We start from the raw sequence: 23,515 nt of genomic DNA on the forward strand, positions 1-23,515 counted from the left end.
ACAATGACAAATAGATGTTTGTACAACCGCCATCAGTCAACCACCTGCTGGCTAAATACAAATATCTGGACATCTATTCTACAACTGTCTTTTCTCGAATTTACGCTCTCTAAGGTACATAATCTGAGGAAGAGGAAGAATCCCATCAGCATTGAGCTTGCTCAAAATATTCAAGGCCTCATACACCTCAATCACATCACCTTGCACACGCCAAATCTCCATATACTGCAATTTGCAGAACTTCAGCCTTTCTTGGTAAGAGCAATCCTTCGTTCCCCTTACCAATCTCGTTGCCCTTCTCTGTACTTATTTCAGCAGCTCTACGTCCTTCCTAAAATGAGGCCTCCAGACCTGTATGCAGTACTCAAGGTGTGGCTTCACCATCGCCTCATACAAAGGGATAATCACCCCCTTATCCTTGCTAGTAAAATTCCTGTATATCATTGACAAGAGCTGTTCTGGTAGCCTGCTTGCACTGCTCAGAAAACTTCATATATGACTGCACAATAACCCCCAGGTCTTTTTCATTTTCAATTGTGAGATACTACCCTGAGTGTAGTAACTCACAATTAGTACATTACTCTGGGAATACTGCTACCCATATGCAGTACTTTGCATTTGTCAATGTTAAACTTCAGTTGCTACCTATCTGCCCAACTTTTCTAGATCATGTTCCGGTAGTGTACTGTCATTAATAACCCTGCCAACCTTTGTATCATCAGCAGACTTCGACATTAAACCTGTTATACCTTCATCAATATCATTAAAAAAATTACGTGTACCCATACACACGAAATATGTTTTATGTGTAAACACCTTTAACGACACCTACTAAATTTCAAACAGCTAGAACCGGAATCGTGAACGATGTAATTTATGCTGACGCTGGCTGCTTTCTCTACCAAATTAATGTTAGTGATAAATAGGATACACGCACCCTGTGCTTACTCTACCAATTCAATGTTTGGAAGAGGTTATGCCAATAGCCTAATTATCCATTTGATTGTAGCCATTTTTATAGTATTATTGCAACAATACAAATATTTGTATTGTTACAAACATACTGTCATGTTGGAAATCGTGTTACACTGTCATGCTTAGTTGCAAATTACACATGCAATGCTACGAGCTCTACAAGAAATGACAGTACCATACATAATATGCTATGCAAACTATAACTTAGCTCAGGGTCTCAACGAATACAAGCGCGAGATGGTAATGTTACACATTCCATTTGGCAGTGAGAAAACAGACGTACTGTCAGAGAGATGAAATATGTCAAGGACTACGACAACAATGAATAGCTCATATTAGATCGTAAATTGTATGAATCAGACTTGAATATTCGCAAAATGATTGAAATATGTAAGACAATGTGTCAAGACAACAACGACGACGTTGACCCTGACAAAGCATGCAGTAATGACCTGCATAGCCTTGTAACGTGCCTGTGAGAAGAAGACCCCTTTCAAAACTTTTACAATCATTCAAACAGTGAGATGAATGAGGATCTAAAGCTCATCATACTCAACAGACTCAGCACAATTGCAAAGAAATTCGAAAACTTGATGACCAACGAGGACTTCTGCAACTTAATGAGAATGTCCAATGACAAGCAAAAGATTCTACTCATACATATAATTTGGAGTCTGCTTTCTCCCAATCACGAACTGATTCAAATATCCTTGACCAGCCCAGCTGGTTGCAAAAAACGTTTAAGATTCACCTCTTGATGGAAATATACAACCAATTCAGTAATACTGATGGGTACTTAATGCCTACATTACATGTGCTTCAACTGGTAAGGCTGAAGCACATGTAATGTAATGATCTTGGATATGCTAAGAGCTAGTTTATGCCAGCTCCGAGCAAATCCAAGATCATTGCCCTCAAGATATCCATTTCTCTGGTTACCAAAAGGTTTCTGCCACAGGTGGCAATGGTTAGTCCAAAGCCATCCTAAGTCGTATGCCCTGAATCAAACTTTTTTTCCGGAACCAGCTGGTTTATACCATCCCTAAGCACATCCAAGATCACTCCCTAAGCACTCCCATGATCCTTTGTGCAATCTCCTCTCCCGACTCCATTCTTTTTGCCTTTCCCACGTTTTTTGCGCAACCAGCTGGTTTAGGCCAGCTCTGAGCACATCCAAGATCACTCCCATGAGCCTTTGCTTTAAATGCTTTAAATTTTGCAAGATATCTATTTATCTGGTTACCAAAAGGTTTCTGCCACAGGTGGCAATGGTTAGCCCAAAACCACGTAAATGGTATGCCCCGAATCATAAACGTTTTTCCGCCACCAGCTGGTTTATGCTAGCTATGAGTACATTCAAGATAGCCTCCCATGATTCTTTCCATGATCTCTCCTGACTCCATTTTTCTTTGTTATGAAATGGAAATAACGTCATTTCCGCATCACAAAATCGTGACAAATTGATTTTACTACCGTCCGAAATTTAGTAGGTGATCTGCAAGATCACCTCCCATGATCCTTTGTGCGATCACTTCCAAGATTTGTTTCTTATTTGGTTTTTAGGAGCATTAGCAACTAAGGCCATATTGCTCCGGGATATGCGGTGGTCATTCCCTGACCTTTCCGCATCCTCCGTATTTGGTGGTGACGGGCTTGAACCCCGGTCTAATCAAGAAGCATGTGCTACGCACTGCTGCTCCTTCCCAGCTGGCTATGGAGGTATTTGGTGGTGACGGGCTTGAACCCCAGTCTAATGAAGAAGCGTGTGCTATGCACTGCTGCTCCTTCCCAGCTGGCTACGGAGGTGCCTCACTCACTTCCAAGATGGATGTGATTTCTTCTAGAACGAGAATGGCTCTGTCCGGGCGAAGTTTTTATGGCTCCAGCTAATAGAAGTTTTTCTTTAATTTTTGCCATTTTACTGACTTAATTGGCATATTAATTTATTTTCTAGAAGTAGCTTTATATTGTTAGTTATGATACTTAGTTTATTTTGAATTTAGATAGAGCTTTTGCAGGCTATTACTCAGTATCGGTAAAAATTGTACTGTTCAAAACTTGCCACCATTGTAATATATTGGAATGTTACAGAATATTATAACATATATCTTGAACTTGATAGCGTAAGGTATAAAGTAAAACAGATAGCATAATACGTTGCACTGTATTGGGAATCTGTTAGCTTAGTATAGTATTTGCAATTAATCAATTACTTTATAAATATTATTAGTTTTTATTGTTAATTAAATTGTATTTAAAGAGAAATCATGCCCCAAACTAGAGCAGCCAAGCAACATGCAAGAAGTACCAAAATGGCTGTGGTTCGGGGGAGAACTGAAGGGGGTGTTTTCCAATGCATCACAGTCTAAAAAAATGTGCAAAATGTGACATGTTTGTGGATCTTTCTAGAACAGGATATGGTCTAGCCATGCAGGATGTCTTAGTGCAGAGAATGTGAAGAAATTAGGCGCCAACTCACCGATCCAATGGGGGTTTATGAGAGTTTGAATTGTTGGGTAGATGCCCTTGAAATTAAAATGGGGACCAATCAATCTCTCAGCTGCCCAAATCAATGCCAGAGCTCAGTCTTGTTCAAGAGACAACACATCAGCAATCTTCAGGGCAGAATGCACTGGTCCCACAACAGCTAGTTATTGTCAGTGACTCAATTGTCAGAGAAACGGGAAATATATTGTGCAAAAAAAGGATAGGTGGAATAGGACTAGGGTATGTCTGCCAGGGGCAAAAGTTGATGACAATGTAGAGCAGATATCATCTTTTAAGGGCACAAAAAGTGATATCGTTGTACACATTGGCACTAATGATATTAAGTGTAGGAGATTTGCAGATTTACTTAACAAGTACAGGTCAATGTTAAAAAAAAGCTGTGAGTTAGGGTTGAATTTGAAAGTGTCTGCAATCCTGCTCAGACACAATAGGAGGGAGTATATGATGAGAGCCTTGTCAATCAGTTCGACCATGGAGAGATTTTACAAGGCACATGAGGTAGAATTTTTCTCAGTGTGGTCTGTGCTTGTTAACAGAAGAGACTGCTTCTACAGGGATGGGATACACTTAAATAGAGAGAGAGAGAGAGAGAGAGAGAGAGAGAGAGAGAGAGAGAGAGAGAGAGAGAGAGAGAATGCAAGAAAATTTCCTGATGCTATCAAGGCAATGTTAGGTGGGTCGGAAAACTGCTAGCTTGGGGGATTCACAGACTAATAGATTAACAGTAGCTGCACACAGAGAAGGAAATGATTCTTGCACTGCTTCTACTGGAATGAGCAGAAGCCCGGAAAGCAAGTTGCTGGGGATTTCAGGAACTGATGGGACTCATGAAACAAGTAAATACTTGGGATGTGTTAGGTAACTAAGAGTAAGAACAGGTGCATGTATACTTGCATGTACTATACTATTTATTTACTATACTAGGAGTATAGTAAATAAATTTGATGAATTTGAATTTTTGGTCAAGACATCAAAGATAGATATTGTTGGGATATCAAAGATGTGATGTCACACAGATATAAGAAAGGCAGAAATGGAATTTGGGATGTGCAATGTGTACAGAAAGGATAGGAATGGTTATGTCATTAGTTAAGAAACACATAAAATCTAAGTAAGTGCATCCAGTTGACATCGGTGGACATTCCAATTTAACTCAGTTTGAAGTGACACAAGCACTGGGAAAAATGCAAAAATGAGAGTAGGAGTGTGTTATAGCCTAATGACTGAGGAGTACAACAAAAACTGTACAGAGAAACAGAGTGGGTCAGTAAATTGGAATGTTTTATAATGGCGGATTTTAACTTCCCAAATATAAACTGGAACTTGTGGATTTTTCACTCCCACACTATCAAGGCTTTTGTGGATTTATTGGAGGATTGTTTTCTACAGCAGCATGTTCATGGGGTAACCGGAGGGAGTAACACACTTGATCTGATTATCAGCAGTGATTATTCATGCATTAAGAATTTACAGATAAAGGAAACACTAGGAGACAGTGATCACAGTGTATTGATGTGGTATTTACTTAAATATGTAACTACCACCAGGGGTAAAGGGAAGAGTTTTAGCTTTCATTAGTTTTTGACTACAGTAGTCTCACAGATTTTTATACATTAGGACTAATTGATGATGTTACCAACAGCAAATTTTAAATGGGAAGCATTCAAGGAAGAAATCTTGGAAGCTACTAGGCTTTTTGTTCAAACTAAGAAATACAGTTCTAGGTTTAGGCCCAAATGGATGTCAGATGAACTAATGAGACATGGTAGAGAAGAAAGATGCATGGGATACATATAAATTATCAGGAAACACAGAAGCCTATGGTAGATATAAGCCAGGGAATAACTTTGATATTATATACTTGGATCTTAGAAAGGCTTTTGATACAGTTGCACATGGAAGACTGCTGCACAAATTGGAGCAGTGTGGCATTGGAGGCAAATTGCTGCTATGGATAAAGGGGTGGTTGAGGGAGGGAAGACAGAGAGTGGTAATCAATGGACACTGCTCATCGTGGACTAATGTTATTAATGGAGTCCCTCAGGGTTCAGTATTGGGTCCATTATTGTTTTCTGTATTTATAAATGATATTGATGATGGTATATCAAGCTTAATGTCCAAGTTTGCAGACGATACGAAGGTTGGCAGGGTTGTCAAGGACACTACTGACACTATGCTACTGCAACAGGATCTGGAAAGGTTGAGCAGATGGGCTGAGAGGTGGCAAATGAAGTTTAACATTGACAAATGTAAAGTACTACACATGGGAAACAGCAACCCCAGAGCAACGTATCAACTCTGTGGTACTACACTGACAGTGGTAGTGAATGAAAGGGACCTGGGGGTGGTTGTGCAGGCAGATATGAAGTTTTCTGAGCAGTGCAGACGGGCTGCAAGAGTAGCTCATGGTGTGTTGTCGATGATATATAGGAATTTTTCTAGCAGGGATAAGGAGGTGATTATTCCCTTGTATAAGGCAATGGTCAGACCACACCTAGAGTACTGTATACAGGTCTGGAGGCCTCATTTCAAGAAGGATGTAGAGATGCTGGAACGAGTACAGAGAAGGGCAACAAGATTAGTGAATGGAACAAAGGGGTGCTCTTACGAAGAAAGGCTTAAGTTTTGCAAATTACAGTGTCTGGAGACTAGGCACCAGCGAGGTGATCTGATAGAGGTGTATAAAGCCTTGAATGGTTTGAGCATGCTCAATGCTGATGGGATTCTTTCTCTTGCTCAGAATAATCACCTGAGAGGGCATAGATTCAAATTGACAAAAGACAGATGTAGGATAGATGTGAGGAAATTTGCCTTTAGCCAGCAGGTGGTTGTTTGGTGGAATAGACTTCCATCCCTTGTCGTGGAAGTTGATAGCCTAAATAAGTTTAAGGCTCAGCTGGACAGATATTTCGAACGAACAGAGGGGTGAAGTGGAAGTGGTTATTTTTTATTTATTTATTTTATTTTATTTTTTTTTTTTTTTTGGCTGATGCTGCATAAGCTTGCTTTCTTGCATCAAATGCCTCTACTAATGCTAGTCTATAATCAAGTCACAAGGGAGATTAGGCAAATTAATATAGATTATGAAAAATCTTTGCAAAGGATGCAAAGAAAAACAACAAAGACTTCTTTACTTATGTAAACTCTAGAAGGAAGGGAATGAATCAGATAGGTCCACTTGATATCAATGGTTTGACTGTAGCATTAGCATTAGTAGAGGCATATGATGCAAGAAAGCAAGCTTATACAGCATCAGCCAAAAAAAAAAAAAAAAACACACACACCACTCCCATTTCACCCCTCCGTTCGTTCGAAATACCTGTCCAGTTGAGCTTTAAATTTGTTTAGGCTATCAACTTCAACAACAAGTGATGGAAGTCGGTTCCACCAACCAACCACCCGCTGGCCAAAGGCAAATTTTCCCACATCTATCCGACATCTGACCTTCCTCAATTTGAATTTATGCCCTCTGAGGTGATTATTCTGAGCAAGATAAAGAATCCCATTGGCATTGAGCATGCTCAAACCATTCAAAGCCTTATACACATCTATCAGATCACCTCGCCGGTGCCTAGTCTCCAGACTCTGTAATTTGCAAAACTTAAGCCTTTCTTCGTAAGAGCAACCCTTTGTTCCATTCACTAATCTTGTTGCCCTTCTCTGTACCCGTTCCAGCAGCTCTACCTCCTACTTGAAATGAGGCCTCCAGACCTGTATACAGTACTCAAGATGTGGCCTAACCATTGCCTTATACAAGGGAATAAACACCTCCTTATCCCTGCTAGAAAAATTCCTGTATATCATTGACAAGACACCATGAGCTACTCTTGCAGCTCGTCTGCACTGCTCAGAGAACTTCATATCTGCCTGCACAATTACCCCCAGGTCCTTTTCATTCTCCACCACTGTCAGTGTAGTACCGCAGAGTTGATACGTTGCTCTGGGGTTACTGTTTCCCATATGTATACTTTACATTTGTCAATGTTAAACTTCATTTGCCACCTCTCAGCCCATCTGTTCAACCTTTCCAGATCCTGTTGCAGCAGCATAGCGTCAGTAGTGTCCTTAACAACCCTGCCAACCTTTGTATCATCTGCAAACTTGGAAATTAAACTTGATATCCCATCATCAACATCATTCATAAACACCGAAAACAACAACGGACCCAACACTGAACCCTGAGGAACTCCACTAATAACATTAGTCCACGTTGAGCAGTGTCCATTGATTACCACTCTCTGTCTTCTGCCACTCAACCATCCCCTTATCCATAGCAGCAATTTGCCTCCAATGCCACACTGCTCCAATTTGTGCAGCAGTCTTCCATGTGCAACAGTATCAAAAGCCTTTCTAAGATCCAAATATATAATATCAAAGTTATTCCCTGCATCCAGTTCTTTTGTGACTACATCATAGTATCCAATCAAATTGGTCAGGCAAGACCTGCCCTTAACAAAACCATGCTGCGTCTGAGCTATAACTGAATTCTTGTCTAGATGATCCTGCAGTGCTTCTTTAACCAGTGCCTCCATTAATTTTCCAGGAACAGAAGTTAAACTAACAGGTCTATAATTACTTGTGTCAGCCTTTGATCCTCCTTTGTGAATTGGGGTTACATTTGCACATCTCCAGTCTATGGGTACCTCCCCTGAGTCCAAAGAAGCTCTCATAATTATGGCTAGGGGTTTGCTTACTTCCTTTGCTGCCTCCTTTAATATAACTGGATAGATCCCATCCACCCCAGGTGCCTTTTTTATGTTTATCCTCAACAATCTCTCCTCCACTTTCCTCTCAGTTATTACAAAATCATCCAGCTCACTGCCAATGTTTACTTTACCTACATCATTCTCCTTCCTGAATAACTCCTCATGTGTGAATGTAGATGCAAAATACTCGTTTAGATTGTTAGCCACCTGAGCAGGATCCTCAACTGTTGAACCATCAATATCCAGTGGAACAATCTGATTCATCCCTTTCCTTCTTGAGTTTAAATATGTAAAGAACTCTTTTCTGTTTTTATTTGCATCCTTTGCCAAGGATTTTTCGTAGTCTGCCTTTGCCTGCCTAATCTCCTTTGTGACTTGGTTACAGACCAACTTAAACTATGGACCCCAGTACTCCAGGCCCATTTGTCACTAGACCAACTTATATCTATCATAGGCTTCCATGTCACCCATTAATTTGTATGTATCCCATGCATTTTTCTTCTCTGCCACATGTCTCATTATTTCATCTGACAACCATTTAGGCCTAAACCTTGAACAATATTTCTTAGTTGGTATGTAAAGCCTGGTAGCCTCCAAGATTAGTTCCTTGAATGCTTCCCATTTTGAGTTTGCTGTTGGTAACATCATCAGTTGGTCCCACTGTATAGAATTTAAATACTGTCTCAGACCATCATAGTCGCCTTTACGAAAACAAAAACCCTTCCCTTTACCTCTGATGGTAGTTACCTCCTTGAGTAAATCCCACTTCAACACACTGTGATCACTGCCACCTAGTGGTTCATTTATCTGCAGATTCTTAATGCATGAAGAATCACTACTGATAATCAGATCAAGAGTATTGCGCCCTCTTGTTGCCTCACGAACATGCTGATGTAGAAAACAATCATCCAATAAATCCACAAAAGCCTTGCTAGTGTGCGAGTGACCAACCCACAAATTCCAGTCAATATCTGGGAAATTAAAATCCTCCATTATAAGACTCTCTGATTTACTGGCCCACTCTATTTCCCTGTACAATATCTTATTATACTCATCAGAGTCATTAGGCCTATAGCACACTCCTACTCTCAATTTTGATTTCCCTATGCTTATGTCACACCAAACTGACTCGACACTGCCCTGTCCATTGATGTCGACTGGCTTCACTTCCTTGGACTTTATGTGTTTCTTAACTAATAGCATTACCCCTCCTCCCCTCCTGTCCTGTCTATACTTTCTATACACATTGTATTCCCCAAATTCCAGTTCCGCATTACTTATATCTGTGTGACACCACGTCTCTGATATCCCAACAATATCTGCCTTTGATGTTTTGAGCAATACCTCAAATTCATCAAATTTATTTACCAAACTCCTAGCATTGGTGTACACGCAGGTATACATGCACCTGTTTCTATTCTTAGCTACCCTAACACAACCCATGTGTTTACTTGTACCGCAATGACTCCCAGCAGTCTCTGAAATATCCTGCATCTTGTTTTTCAGGCTTCTGCTCATTTCAATAGAAGCAGTGCAAGAATCACTTCCACCTCTGCCAGTGGCTACTGTTAATCTATTAGTCCTTGTATCCCCCCCAACTAGCAGTTTTCCGACCCACCTAACACTGCCTCGACAGCATCAGCAAAAATTCTTGCACCCTTTCTATTTAAGTGTATCCCATCCCTGTAGAAGCAATCTCTCCTGTTAACAAGTACAGTCCAGGCTGAAAAAAATTCTACCCCTTGAGCCTTGCACAATCCCTCCAGGGCCGAATTGATCGACAAGGCTCTCATCATATACTCCCTCCTATCGTGTCTGGGCAGAATTGCAGACACTTTCAAATTCAACCCTAATTCACGGCTTTTTTTCAACAGTGACCTGTACTTGCTAAGTAATTCCGCCGGTCTCCTACTCTTAATATCATTAGTGCCAACGTGTACAACTATATCACCTTTTGTGCCCTTAAAAGATGATATCCGCTCTACAACGTCATCAACCTTTGCCCCTGGCAGACATACCCTGGTCCTATTCCACCTATCCTTTTACAAAGCATGTTCCCCGTTTCCCTGACAATAGAGTCACCAACAACTACTAGTTCCTGTGGGACCAGCGCATTCTGCCTAGGGGGCTGCCTCTGTGTTGCTTGATGACCAAGTGCAAGCCCTGGCATTGATGTGGGCAGCTGAGAGCTAGATGGGCCCCTCAATTTATTTCCTTCGAGGGCATCCACCCTGTCCTTCAAGCTCTCATAAAGGCCCATAACAACGCTGAGTTGTCGCCTGATTTCCTTGCACTCCTTACATTGTGCACACACAAAGATATCCCCCTTGGCAGTATCATGTCCCGTACCCGACTGCTCCGCAAACATCAAGAAAACAGTGCATTGTAAAAGACTGTGATTCAGAGGGCAACTGCCCCCCTCAGTTCTCCCCTGAACCACAGCACTCCCATTAGCTTGAGCCTTTTGCTTTGCTGCTCTGGTCAGAGTCATGATTCCGATTTAATTCAATAAAATTTCAAAACAAAAATTAAATCCTTAAGTTATATCCCAAAACAGTTATAACGTTATATTTATTTTTTCGGTATCTAGTGTTTTCTACGAGTTCCCTTTATACAACTTCCGTATCACGTGTACCACTATAGTTATGTATTAATTATTTGTTACGATTAAGTCGTTATATATATATATAGAGTTAAAAATACAATTTAATTGACAATAAAGTTTATCAAGATTAATAGATTTACTGATTAATTGACAATATTATATTATGCACTATACTACACTAAGCTTATGCTATCGTGTAAAAATGGCGGGAAATCTCGAACGGTACTTCTACGGACTCGTAAGTATTGATTAGCTTCCAAATCTCGCTATCTCAATTTAGAATAAACTAAGGATCCTGACTAGGTCTATAATCTACTTATAGAAGATAATTTGATATAACAATTGGTTAATAAATCGACTAAATTTGGTTAAAAAAAAAGACCTCTCGTTCAATTTGTAACACGTGGATTTGATACCGTTACCGATACTAAGTAATACCTACAAAATCTCTGTCTAAGTTAAACTTTAAACTAAGTATCGTAACTAGGAATATAAAGCTACTCTAGAAAATAAGTTAATATGACAATTTAAGCTAATAAATCAGAAAATAAATCAGGAAAAACTTCTCTGTTCCAAGAGCTTCAAGGAGTTTCGTCCGCACAGGCTGTAGATGATGGTTCTCAGAGAACTTCCGAACTAAATGAGTATTTTGCCTCTATATTCATTCATGAAGAGTTATTCAAGGAGGAGAGGGCCAGCTGTTTATCAAACTCAAACATGGAGTTAAATGATTTTGTAATAACTGAGAGCAAAGTCGAGGAAAAATTGTTTAAGTTGAACATAAGAAAGGCACCTCGGGTGGAAGGGATCTATCCAGTTATATTAAAGGAGGTAGCAAAGGAAGTAAGCAAACCCTTAGCCATAATTATGAGAGCATCCTTGGACTCAGGGGAAGTCTCCATGGACGGCTGATGTGCAAACATATCTCCAATTCACAAAGGGGGATCAAAGGATGACATGAGTAATTACAGAACTGTTAGTTTGATTTCTATTCCAATGGAAAATAATGGAGTCACTGTTTAAAGAAGCATTGCAGGATCATCTAGACAAGACAGCAGCAATAATTCAGACACGGCATGGGTTTATTAAGGGAAAGTGTCATCTGACCTATTTGATTGGATATATGACATGGTCACAAAGGAACTGGATGCAAAATATAATTTTGGTATCATATACTTGGATTTCAGGAAAGAATTTGATACTGTTGCACATGGAAGACGGCTGTACAAATTGGAGCAGTATGGCATTAAGGGCAAGTTGCTACAATGGATAAAAGGATGGTTGAGTGGGAGAAGACAGAGTGGTAAACATGGACACTACACTTAGAAGTCTAATGTTATTAGTGGTGTCCTCCAGGGTTCAGTGTCGAACCCATTGTTGTCGTCTATATTTATCAATGATATTGATGAAGGTATATCAAGCTTAATGTCAAACTTTGTAGATGATACAAAGGTTGGCTGGGTTGTTAATAACAGTAATGACAGTCATCATCATCAGCCATTTTCAATCCACTGCAGGATGAAGGCCCCTCCGGCAACTTTCCGGTTCCTTCTGGTTTTTGCAACGGCCATCCATTTACTACCCACAAACTCATGAATTTCATCTTTCCATCTCCACCATTGTCCTCCAGGTTTGCTTCTAGCTCCTCTTGGGCACCATTCTGTTATTTTCTTAGTCCATCTTTCATCGTGTCTTCGAGCTATGTCCTGCCCAAGACCATTTTAGTTCTTTAGTTTTGATAAAAATGTTCTTTACTTGAGTTTTCTGCCTAATCCATGTGTTTCTCTTCTTATCTAACAGTCTGATTCCTAATATAATTTGTTCCATTCTTCGCTGTGTAGTTCTCAGCTTCTCTTCCATTCTTTTGGTGAGTGCCCAAGTTTCACTTTCTTAAGTCGTGGTAGGGAGTATGCATTGGTTCATTATTTTACATTTCAGACAAACTGGGATATTGCTCTTCAGTATGTGACTATATTTCCTGAATGCTATCCATCCAAAATTTATTCTTCTCTTGACTTCCAGCCATTTATCATTATTACCGCTAACTTGTCCCAGATAAGTATATGACTCCACCTTTTCAATTACTGCTCCTTCAATCATTATGTCCCTTTCTGTGGCATACTTGTTCATCATTACTTTTGTTTTAGCCATATTCATCTTTAGTCCAAAATCCTTACTAACTGTGCATTCTTTGGGATCGTGGCTTATGACCACAATGTCATCTGCAAATCGTAAATGGTTTAGGTACTCTCCATTCACATTGACTCCTTTCTGCGACCCGTCTAATCTTCTGAAAGCTTCCTCAAGGGCAGCAGTAAACAACTTTGGAGATATTGTGTCTCCTTGTTGAACTCCTTTCTCGATTTTAAATTTCCTACTGTCTTTGTCTAGTCTAATGAAGGAGGTAGCATTCTCATATATTTTCTTCAAAATCATAATATGTGGGGTATCTATGCCTTGTCTTTCCAGTGCCCGAAACATTGCCTTATGCTGTATGGAGTCAAATGCCTTTTCATAATCCACAAATGGCAGCATAATGGTATTTTATATTCATTTGCTTTCTCCATTAGCTGTGATATGTGAAGGTGATCCATAGTTGAGAATCCTGTCCTAAAGCCAGCTTGCTCTTTCGGTTGATTCTCATTAAGTACTCTTTCTAATCTGTTAGTAATGACCCTTGTGAACAACTTGTAGATGTGGGATAACAAGCTAATTGGTCTATAATTTCCAATTTCTGATTTATCTCCTTTCTTATGCAGCAAAACTATGATTGCATTATTCCACTGCTTAGGCATCACACCTTTTCTAATGCACTTTGTGACGAGCCTTGCCAGTTTTTGTGTTATGTCTCTTCCTCCCAATTTTAAAAACTACAGTAACTTCATCTTCCCCCGGAGCTTTCTGATTCTTCATTTTCTTCAACGCCTGTTCTACCTCATCAGGAAGAATATCGGATATGTCGTATGTGTTGCTAATTTGCGATCCATCCTCCCCATTGCTGGCATCATTCCCTTGCTCCTTGTATAATTCTCTATAGAAGTCTTCTGCCCTTTAAATTATGCCTTCTCTGCTATTTATAAGTACACCATCGCTATTCTTCAGTTTCAGTGTCATTTGTCTTTCTGTATTATTGCTCATGTCTGCTGATTTAAGTCTTTTGTTTTTCCTTAATGCTTGTTCTAATTTTCTTGTATTAAATCTTCTTATGTCCTCTCTGATCCTCTTTCTAATGGCTTTGCATAACTCGGTATACTCAATTTTCTCCTTGTCAGTGTTTATCTTGCTCTTCATTTGTCGCCTTTGGTTCATCATAACAAGTGTTTCTTGACTAATTTTTTCTTCTTTGGATTTCTTTTTCCCTATAGGTTTCTTGGGCTTTATCACTTTCAGAAAGTTGTAATATTCCTCGTCGATATCTTGGTCCTGAGCAGTCTGCAGAAGCTCAAACTTGTTCTTAAGTTCCATTACATACTGCTCTTTCTTCTCTTCTGTTATCTCAAAGACCTTCGTATTATTTACTCAAGTCAGTTTTTTCCTTTCCTACATCTATATCATGTGTGCATCTTACCATTCTGTGATAACTTCCACCATTACCTTATTCAGGACGGTAACATCATTCACGATATATCTTCTGTTAGTGAGGATGAAGTCGATTTCATTAGTTGTTAATCCATTTGGACTCTTCCATGTCCACTTTCTGTTCACCCTTTTCTTGAAAAAAGTGTTCATTACTGACAATCCTTGAGATTCTGCAAACTGCACAAGGCTTTCACCTCTTTCATCTCTTTCACCAATTCCAAAATTTCCTATAGTTCACCTTTCTGCACTGTTTTGTCTTTTTCCCACCTTAGCATTGAAGTCCCCCATAATAATAATGTAGTGGGTTTTCTGCTCATCTAGAAGACTCTCAATTTCAGTGTACATTTCTTCAACTTCTTCATCATCATGGTTTGATGTTGGTGCATAAATCATTATAACCTTTAGCTTGTACCTCTTAGAAATCTTGAGTATTAGCCTTGTCACCCTTGGTGATGTACTTTTGAATTCCAAAATGTTGTTTTTTAAATCTTTATGGACCAGAAACCCAACTCCACCTTCACTTCTTTCACTTTCCATTGGTGTACAGCAGATTTCCAATTGATAAACTTATAAGTGATTCATTTCTTCTTGTTTCAGCCAAACCAATGATGTTCCAATTCACATTTTCTAATTCCTTTTCCAGCTCTAATATCCTCTCTTCACTGATGAGCGATCTTACGTTGTAACAGGCCAAGTTCAGTTTCCGTGCATGGCAGCCTGGTCGTATCCTCTGCTTCCACTCTGATCCTCTCGCTGCGGTCAGAGGGGGAGTGAAAGCCACTGGGGACTGAGGGCCATTTGTTTTGTCGTGCTGTCATATGCTGGAGGGTTTGGTCTTTTCCTGTTCACGCTGACCAGGCATCTTGAAGAGAATCACTGTACACGTTCGTTGCCACCTAAGTGACGTAACAAGGCTTACCATCGAAAAGGTGTGCATGAGTGGATTTTAGGGAGGCAGGCCATCCGGACTTCTCCTAAATCTTCTGCAATAGAAAGATATTGGATCCATCTGTTTTAGACTGAGTGTCTGATAACATACAGAAAACTGTTGCCCTCTAAGCCCCAAAAGTATGACAGTAGTAATGATAGTATGTTGCTGCAACAGGACCTTGAGAAGTTGTGCAGCTCGGTTGAGAAGTGGCAACTAAAGTTTAACATTGACAAATGCAAAGTACTGCATATGGGTAGCAGTAACCCCAGAGAAATGTACCAACTGAGTGGTGTTACATTCAGAGTAGTTGAGAATGAAAGACACCTGCTGGCTATTGTGCAGTCAGAAATGAAGTTTTCTGAGTAATGCAGACAGGCTGCTAGAGTAGGTTATGGGACCTTGTCGATGATGTACAGGAATTTTGCAAGCAGGGATAAGGAGGCGATTATCCCTTTGTACAAAGAAATGGTTGGGCCACACCTTGAGTACTATGTACAGGTCTGGAAGCCACATTTTAGGAAGGATGTAGAGTTGCTAGAATGAGTACAGAGAAGGGCAACAAGACTTAATTCCTTGGATGCTTCCCATTTAAAATTTGCTGTTAATAACACCATTAGTTTGTCCCAATGTATAGAATTTAAAACCTATCTGAGACCACTGTAGTCACCTTTACGAAAGCAAAAACCCTTGATGGTTGTTACATCTTTAAGTAACTCTCACATCAGTACACTGTGATCACTGCAACCTAGTGGTTCCTTTATCTGCAGATTCGTAATGCCTGATTAATCACTGCTGATAATCAGATCGTGTATTACTCCCTCTGGTTGCCTCTCAAACATGCTGCTGTAGAAAACAGTCATCCAATAAATCCACAAAAGCCTTGCTAGTGTGTAAATGACCAACCCACAAATTCCAGTCAATATCTATGAAGTTAAAATCCCCCAATTTAAGACATTCCAATTTACTGGCCCACTATTTCTCTGTACAGTTTTTCATTGTACTCATCAGAACCATTATTTCTATAACTCACTCCTACTCTCATTTTTGCTTTCCCAGTGCTCATATCACATCCAACTGAGTCAAATTGCAATGTCCACCCATGTTGACTGGATACACTTTATTAGATTTTGTATGTTTCTTAACTAACAACATAACCCCCTCTTTCCTGTACACATTGTACATCCCAAATTCCAATTCTACATTCCTTATATCTGTGTGACACGTCTCTGGTATCCCAACAATATCTGCCTTTGATGTCTTGATCAGTTTCAAGTTCATCAAATTTATTTACTATAATCCTAACGTTGGTACACATGCAAGTATTCATGCACCTGTGATAACTCCCAGTAGTTCAAAAATCCCCAGCACTTAGCTTTTCAGGCTGCTGCTGCTCATTTCAATAGAAGCAATGCAAGAATCACTTGCACCTCTACCTACAGCTACTTGTAATCTATTAGTGTGTTAATTCTCCACAAGCTAGCAGTTTTCTGGCTCACTTAACACTGCTCAATAGCAAATATTCTTGCACCCCTTTCTATTTAAGTGTATCTCCGTAGAAGCAGTCTCTCCTGTTAACAAGCAGATGTTGTTCTTTACAATCAACTTAAACTTCTTTCAATGATCAGATTTCATTGAGATTGTGGATCCTAAAATTTCCTTTTCTGTTATTCCAGCTTTGTGTTCACATTCATTATCAAACAGAACAAATCCTTGTTCTTAAATTTAGGATCAATTCAATTGCTCATTTTTCCATAGTATAGAAGGCATTTGAATTTATCATCTTTTCTACAGTTTGTAAGGTATTCAGTTGATTTTGAAAGCAGAGAGACAAATTGTGATATATTTAACCTGATCTATAAAGGTCAGGTTAAATATATCAAGGGCTTTACTTGAAATATTTATTTGGCTCAGAATGTTGGCACAGAATGTTGTATCACACAATCAGACAGTACATAAATTTGTTTAGTTTTTTCAACAGCCAAAATTGCTCTCTAATTTTCTATATAGAATTACTTTTTTAAAAACTGTTCACTTGTTTCTCGTTATTGATAGTGGTGCGTTTTTTTTTTTTTTTTTTTGCTGTTGTTCTTTCAATTTTTGGCATACCCATAAACTGTGGCACTCTAAGCCAATGCCAAAGCCAGTCCTGATGGTTAGCTGCTGTATGATCACCTGAACAAATAAAAAAAGACTTGCCAATCCTGAGCTGGCAAGCCTAAGAATGTGAAAAGATTAAAGATTACAAACAGAGGAGAGCTAGCTTCTTATTAGGTGTAGTTAGTTATTGCATAAGAGTTGCCTTGTAGCAATGCATGCTGACCTATGGAGGTCAGTAGAGTGTGTTGTGGCCGTTATTTAGCTCATTCTGTTGGTGAGCTGTAACCATGATAAGCTTTATGTAGGAGCAGCATTCATCGACTTGCTATTGCCTTTCTATTACTTCATATGTAAGAGATTATTATCACCAATTAAGTCTCAAAAATAATTGCAGCTAGACACAGTGTTCAATTCATAGTTATTCCTGCTCAGTAAGTGTCCATCCAATCACATGTTATTTGCTTTTGAATTTGTTGTAATAAAATGACTTCAACCAAAAACATCATTAAGTTGCCTAATGCATATATACCAATGGAAGTTTCTGTGATGTAGAATCTAAACGGCATAAATTTTTTTCTTACTTGTATAACCAGAGGGCATTGTGGAAAATGTTCTTCTTCCATTATAGTTACCTCATAATCATTTTTCTTATTGTCTGACAATGAGAAGATACTCAGGAGCCATTAGTTCAAGCTGCCAGTGTTTTTATATCATTTTAACTTTTCCATTGTTGTCATAGTTTATCTGCTAATAACAAATAACATTCAGTTTGATTTGGTAATTAACACATCCACCAGCAGTGATTAAACTAGAATCTCTTCAGGTCTGCAGTGTAAACTTAATGCCATATGCCATGATAAGATTATTTTTCCAACCGATTGTGTAACAGATTTGCTTTATCACCAATGAAAGTGATGTGTTGATTGAAGGCAACCTTACAGGCAAATAAGCACAGTGAAGAAGCAACTTGTCAACAGAAATTTGCCCCAGGGGCTCACATCTAGTGAGCATGAGCTTGGCACACTCAGGATCCTGAGCTGGATATCATCATTCTTCTCTTTCTTGGTGATTCCTTTCTACTTCTCTCTCAATTTTTTTTTTTTTTTTGGTTGGTGCAGCATAAGCCTCAGGCTTCCTTGCACCATATGGATTATAATAATAATAATAATAATTTTTGGAAGCATTAAATTACATATAACCATTCTTCTCATATATATTTTTTGTATAAATTTATTTATCTTTTTAATTAAATGAATATGAATAACTAAAAAAAATATTTATTTTTACTTTTAAAGTTCATTTTAATTAAAATAAAGCAGAAATTAAGTCTGCCTTTTATAAAAGTGGTAAAGAAATTATAGGAATAAACAATGTATTTTAAAATGATTTTGAGGGACCTTCAGTACAACAAAATTAAGTGCTTCCAAGAAGTTTGTTATAATGGAATTTTACTGTATTATAAATCTGTTAAGATAATTTTTTTTTTAAAACTAAATTGCAGTAAAGTTCATTGAATTTTATTTGTAGGATGGTATTGGATTGATCCTAATTTAGGCATGCCTGATGATGCAGTCCATGTTTTCTGCAACATGACTGGACGGGGTCAAACTTGTGTCTTTCCAGATAAGCACACTGTTATGGTAAGATTATCTTTACAAATATTAAAATTTGAAGACAATAAATGCTTTTAAGCTAAGGCCACCTTGACACTTTTCTTAAAAAAATAGATATAAAGAAATCATCGCTTAGCCTAGCCTCCTACACTCAAACTTCTATAATATTAGAGGATATTTGTTGAAGTGTGCTAAAATTTAATAAATGTTTATTAAACAGGGCATAACACTTTTGGTACCCTGTTCGGGGGAACCGCTCGATCGTGCCTTAAGCCAGCTCTGTGTTTTATATGAATATGTTGTACTCCATGGCAGTCTAGTCAGCAAGCAGAATACTTCATTGTCTGCCACTCATCTGCAGAGGCTCAGGGTTGAATTGATTATGAAATACAAGGTCAGGATGAAGAAGTGTTTTGAGCTAGGACAAATAGCTCTGTCATCTTTTTTTATAAAGATAGTATTCACTTAATCAGAGGAGGTGCAAGGGTTTTTGCTAATGAATTTGAGAAGGCACTAAGTGTTTGGGGATATTGCTAGTTCAGGAGGTAAGGAAATTCAGCATATGATTGTCTCAGGTCAGTGGCACAGGACAAAACTACACTTGCATCCTCTCCAAGGACATTTCTGTGCAACCATTAATTGCCATAACCACCGAAAGAGAAACTGCAATACAGGTAAAATACAAAAACACTCTCAAACTTAGCTTAAAAGCATTTAATTGCCATAACCACCGAAAGAGAAACTGCAATACAGGTAAAATACAAAAACACTCTAGGATCATATGGGAAAACATTTATAAGGGGTATATATGCCAGGAGTACTGTAAACAAATTAAATGAATTTAACTTTGGATCAAATCGACTAATGCTGTTGTAGTTGGGCTTACTGAGACATGGTCCACTCCCAGATATGAGATGAAGAGTTTCATATATGAATATTGTGTGTTAGGAAGAGATAGGGAGGGATAGAGGAATATGGAGTTACTAATGCTTCTCATCAAAAACTGCCCAAAGATGCAAAGTATATTCTATGAAGATTAATTACTATATTTAATAACCACTCTTATACCATGTGAAATTAATAATATGATTTATTAAGCTTATAGCCCAAACCACCATACATTTAAAGTGATGTTTCAGGCACTTTACTGATATCCATCATTAGACCATGCTATAAGGGGTAGAAAAAATAGAAAGGGTTACAATTGAGATTGCAATAATTATTAATTGTGAATTTTAAGTATAAAGTATTTTAGGTTAAATTTCCGTTTCGGTTACAATAGAAAACAGAGATTAAAAATTAAATACCTACTGATAAACATATGGGTTAGTGCAAAAGCATCATTTTAATGTAGTTATCTGCCATCTACCAAAGTAGTTAATTAAATTGGCATCATTTTAGTTATATCTCACATTGTGAATGCCTCCACAATGAGTTGACATGGTATTGTACTACCTCAAATAAGTAACACTTCACCAGTGGAGAAGGCTACTGTTATTTATTCTCAGCGAATACAACCCAGACAGCACCGTTTCAAAGCTTGTTTGTATGTGTGTAGGATAATAACTCTATTATCCACTTGTCCCTATTAGACTTAGAAAAGCAAAAAGTAGAGGGAAAGTTATAGTAGGAGTGGAAGAAAAAAAGAAACAGTGTAGAAGAATGAAAGGAACAGTAACTCCTTCAACTCACACCACTCAAAACTCAAATTCCTCATATAGGCAACGTTTTCCCAGTAGAGAAGGCTGTGAATATCGGGCTCCCCCCCTGGTGACCGTTTCAAGGCTTGTTGGCCTTTCATTGGTGGGTGGGCAAGTACCCTGGTGTTGCAATAGTGACAACCCAGTTATGAAGTATAACTTCACAATATGGGAGATGCCTGATGGTGTGCAGTGATATAGACTATAAAATATTTAAGGGCAAAGGCCTCATGCTACAAGGTAGGATGACTAACATATAGGTTAGTGCAAAAGCATTTTAACATTGCCATCTACCAAAGTAGTTAAATTAATTAATTAAATTGGCATCGTTTTATTTATATCTCATATTGTGAATGCCTTCATGAGTTGCCATGGTATTGTACTACCTCAAATAAGTAACACTTCAGCAGTGGAGAAGACTACTGTTACTTATTCTCAGTGGATACCACCACCCAGATGGCACCAAACTACTTTGGTAGAGCTATGTTAAAATGATGCTTTTGCACTAACCTATATGTTAGTCATCCTACCTTGTAGCATGAGGCCTTTGCCCTTAAATATTTTATAGTCTATATCACTGCACACCATCAGGCATTTCTCATATTATGAAGTTATACTTCATAACTGGGTTGTCACTATTGCTACACCAGGGTACCTGCCCACCCACCGAGTTTTGAAATGGTGCTGTCTGGGTGGTGGTATCCACTGAGAATAAGTAACAGTAGTCTTCTCCAATGGTGAAGTGTTACTTATTCGAGATAGTACAATACCATGGCAACTCGTGAAGGCATTAACAATATGAGATAACTAAAACAATGCCAATTTAATTAATTAATTTAACTACTTTGATAGATGGCTACATTAAAATGATGCTTTTGCACTAACCTATATGTTAGTCATCCTACCTCGTAGCATGAGGCCTTTGCCCTTAAATATTTTAGTCTATACTGATAAACATACATAAAAATTAAATTCTTACCTGCTGACAGACTCCTGCTTACCGATGCTACCAGAACCTGATGTGCATACTGGCAAGAGGTACTGTCAACAGTTAATTTATGAGTTAATAGATTTAATCCCTCACCCACAAATTGAAGGTGAGTTATGTCCCAATATTACAAGCATTGGCTGTTTGATATACATTAGTAGATTCACAAAATTTAAGACAGTTAGCCAAAACATTACACATATATGATGTAGTCATTAAACAGTTGACTTTGGATGGAGATCACAATTCTGACATTATAAGCCTTGACTTTAATATAGCATTTTATACCATCTCTTGTGGAAGACTTCTATATAGACTAGAACTGGGATTTCTAGTAAAATCCTATGCTGGATTTCAGGCTGACTAAACGATAGGAGCAGATGGTTGTCATGAATGGTCGGTCTTTAGAGTGGACCAGTGTATTGAGTAGGATCCCTCCGGGGTTGGTGTTGGGGGCCCACTCTTGTTTTTAATTTTCATAAATGATATTGGCAAGGGATCCGATCCAAGCAAAGCTTTTTCAAATTGTGCTGATAATTTGAAGGTGAGAAGGATGGTTAACAATTCAACGTGTGTGTGTGTGTGTGTGTGTGTGTGTGTGTGTGTGTGTGTGTGTGTGTGTGTGTGTGTGTGTGTGTGTGTGTGTGTGTGTGTGTGTGTGTGTAATCGCAAGTGGAGTTTAATGCTTCTAAATGTAAGGGAAATAGAAATCCTGGAGTCATGTATAAGCTAAGGGGAAGAGCAGCTAAAATTATTTCAAGTTGAAAAAAACTTAGGTATTACGACTACCCCAGGGGCTCACATCTGGTGAGTATGGGTTTGGCAAACCCAGGGTCCTGAGCTGGATATAATCATCCTTCTATTTCTTTCTTTCTTTCTCTCTCTCTCTCTCTCTCTCTCTCTCTCTCTCTCAGATCTCATAGTTGCCTCCTAACATGGTAGGGACAGTGAGTTTGGCAAAGTTCAAAATAGAACTGGATAGTTACTTTGTGGGAATGGGAAATATTTATTAAATATTAAATAATTTAATCTATGGATAATGACCATTTTCATCATTCTCAAATTACATCATATGTATTTAGCTCACATCATGCATAGAAACAAGTATCAACTCAACAGTACAAATAGATATCCATATGTGTACTATTTGTTTCTTTATTCCAGATGCCTAATATCCCCTGGAGAAAAGAAAGAAATGACAAGTGGTTCAGCACACTGCGTGGTGGATTCAAAGTAAGTTGTATGTTTACTTTTTATATTAAGATGTATAAGTTGAAGGCATACAATAAATATGCTGATCTAAATAGATTTATGGTGCTTTTTTATAAATTTCTTTTGTCAATAATATCACAATTAACAATGATACAATATGATAATGATTTAAGGGCTTAGTACAGGGTAATTAAAAATTTCCAAATCATCCAAATATCAATAATTAAACTTTATCAATTCTTTTGCTATCAGATTATTAATTAATAATAACGGTTATAATGTTGAAAATGTTCACCCTCTCCTCAAATACAGCCAGGCCTCGCATAATGCGAGTTCGATTAACGCGTGTTTCAGTTATCGCTATTTGAAAAAATTATATTACTTTTCATTTTACACGATGCAAATTTCCAGTTAACACGATTTTTTTTTTTTTTTTTTTTTTTTTTTTTTATGCGATAGTTGAAAAAGATTTGAATCACGCGTTAAGCTTTCCACACATCAGACGGGCAATAAACAAACTTTGCCTGCCGCCCGTCTCAGTGTGTTCCATCCACAATCGGAAAAAGACGTGTTACTTGTTTGTCTCCCACTAATAAAGTCA

General features: G+C 38.4%; 1 protein-coding gene across 1 annotated transcript in view; it reads left to right on the plus strand.

The window, feature by feature from the left end:
• LOC150089465 (uncharacterized) overlaps positions 1-23,178 on the plus strand; it is a 1,372,165-nt gene extending 1,348,987 nt beyond the window's left edge. Inside the window, exons 62-64 of the mRNA XM_090389992.1 lie at positions 18,929-19,041; positions 22,867-22,935; positions 23,167-23,178. Of these exons, the coding sequence (XP_090246118.1) occupies positions 18,929-19,041; positions 22,867-22,935; positions 23,167-23,178 (194 nt within the window). The remainder of the gene's footprint in view (positions 1-18,928; positions 19,042-22,866; positions 22,936-23,166) is intronic.
• Positions 23,179-23,515: the final 337 nt, after the last annotated feature.

The sequence above is a fragment of the Mastigoproctus giganteus genome, chromosome 2 (assembly GCF_048544385.1).
Source record: "Mastigoproctus giganteus isolate SK-2022 chromosome 2, ASM4854438v1, whole genome shotgun sequence".
NCBI lineage: Eukaryota > Metazoa > Arthropoda > Arachnida > Uropygi > Thelyphonidae > Mastigoproctus > Mastigoproctus giganteus.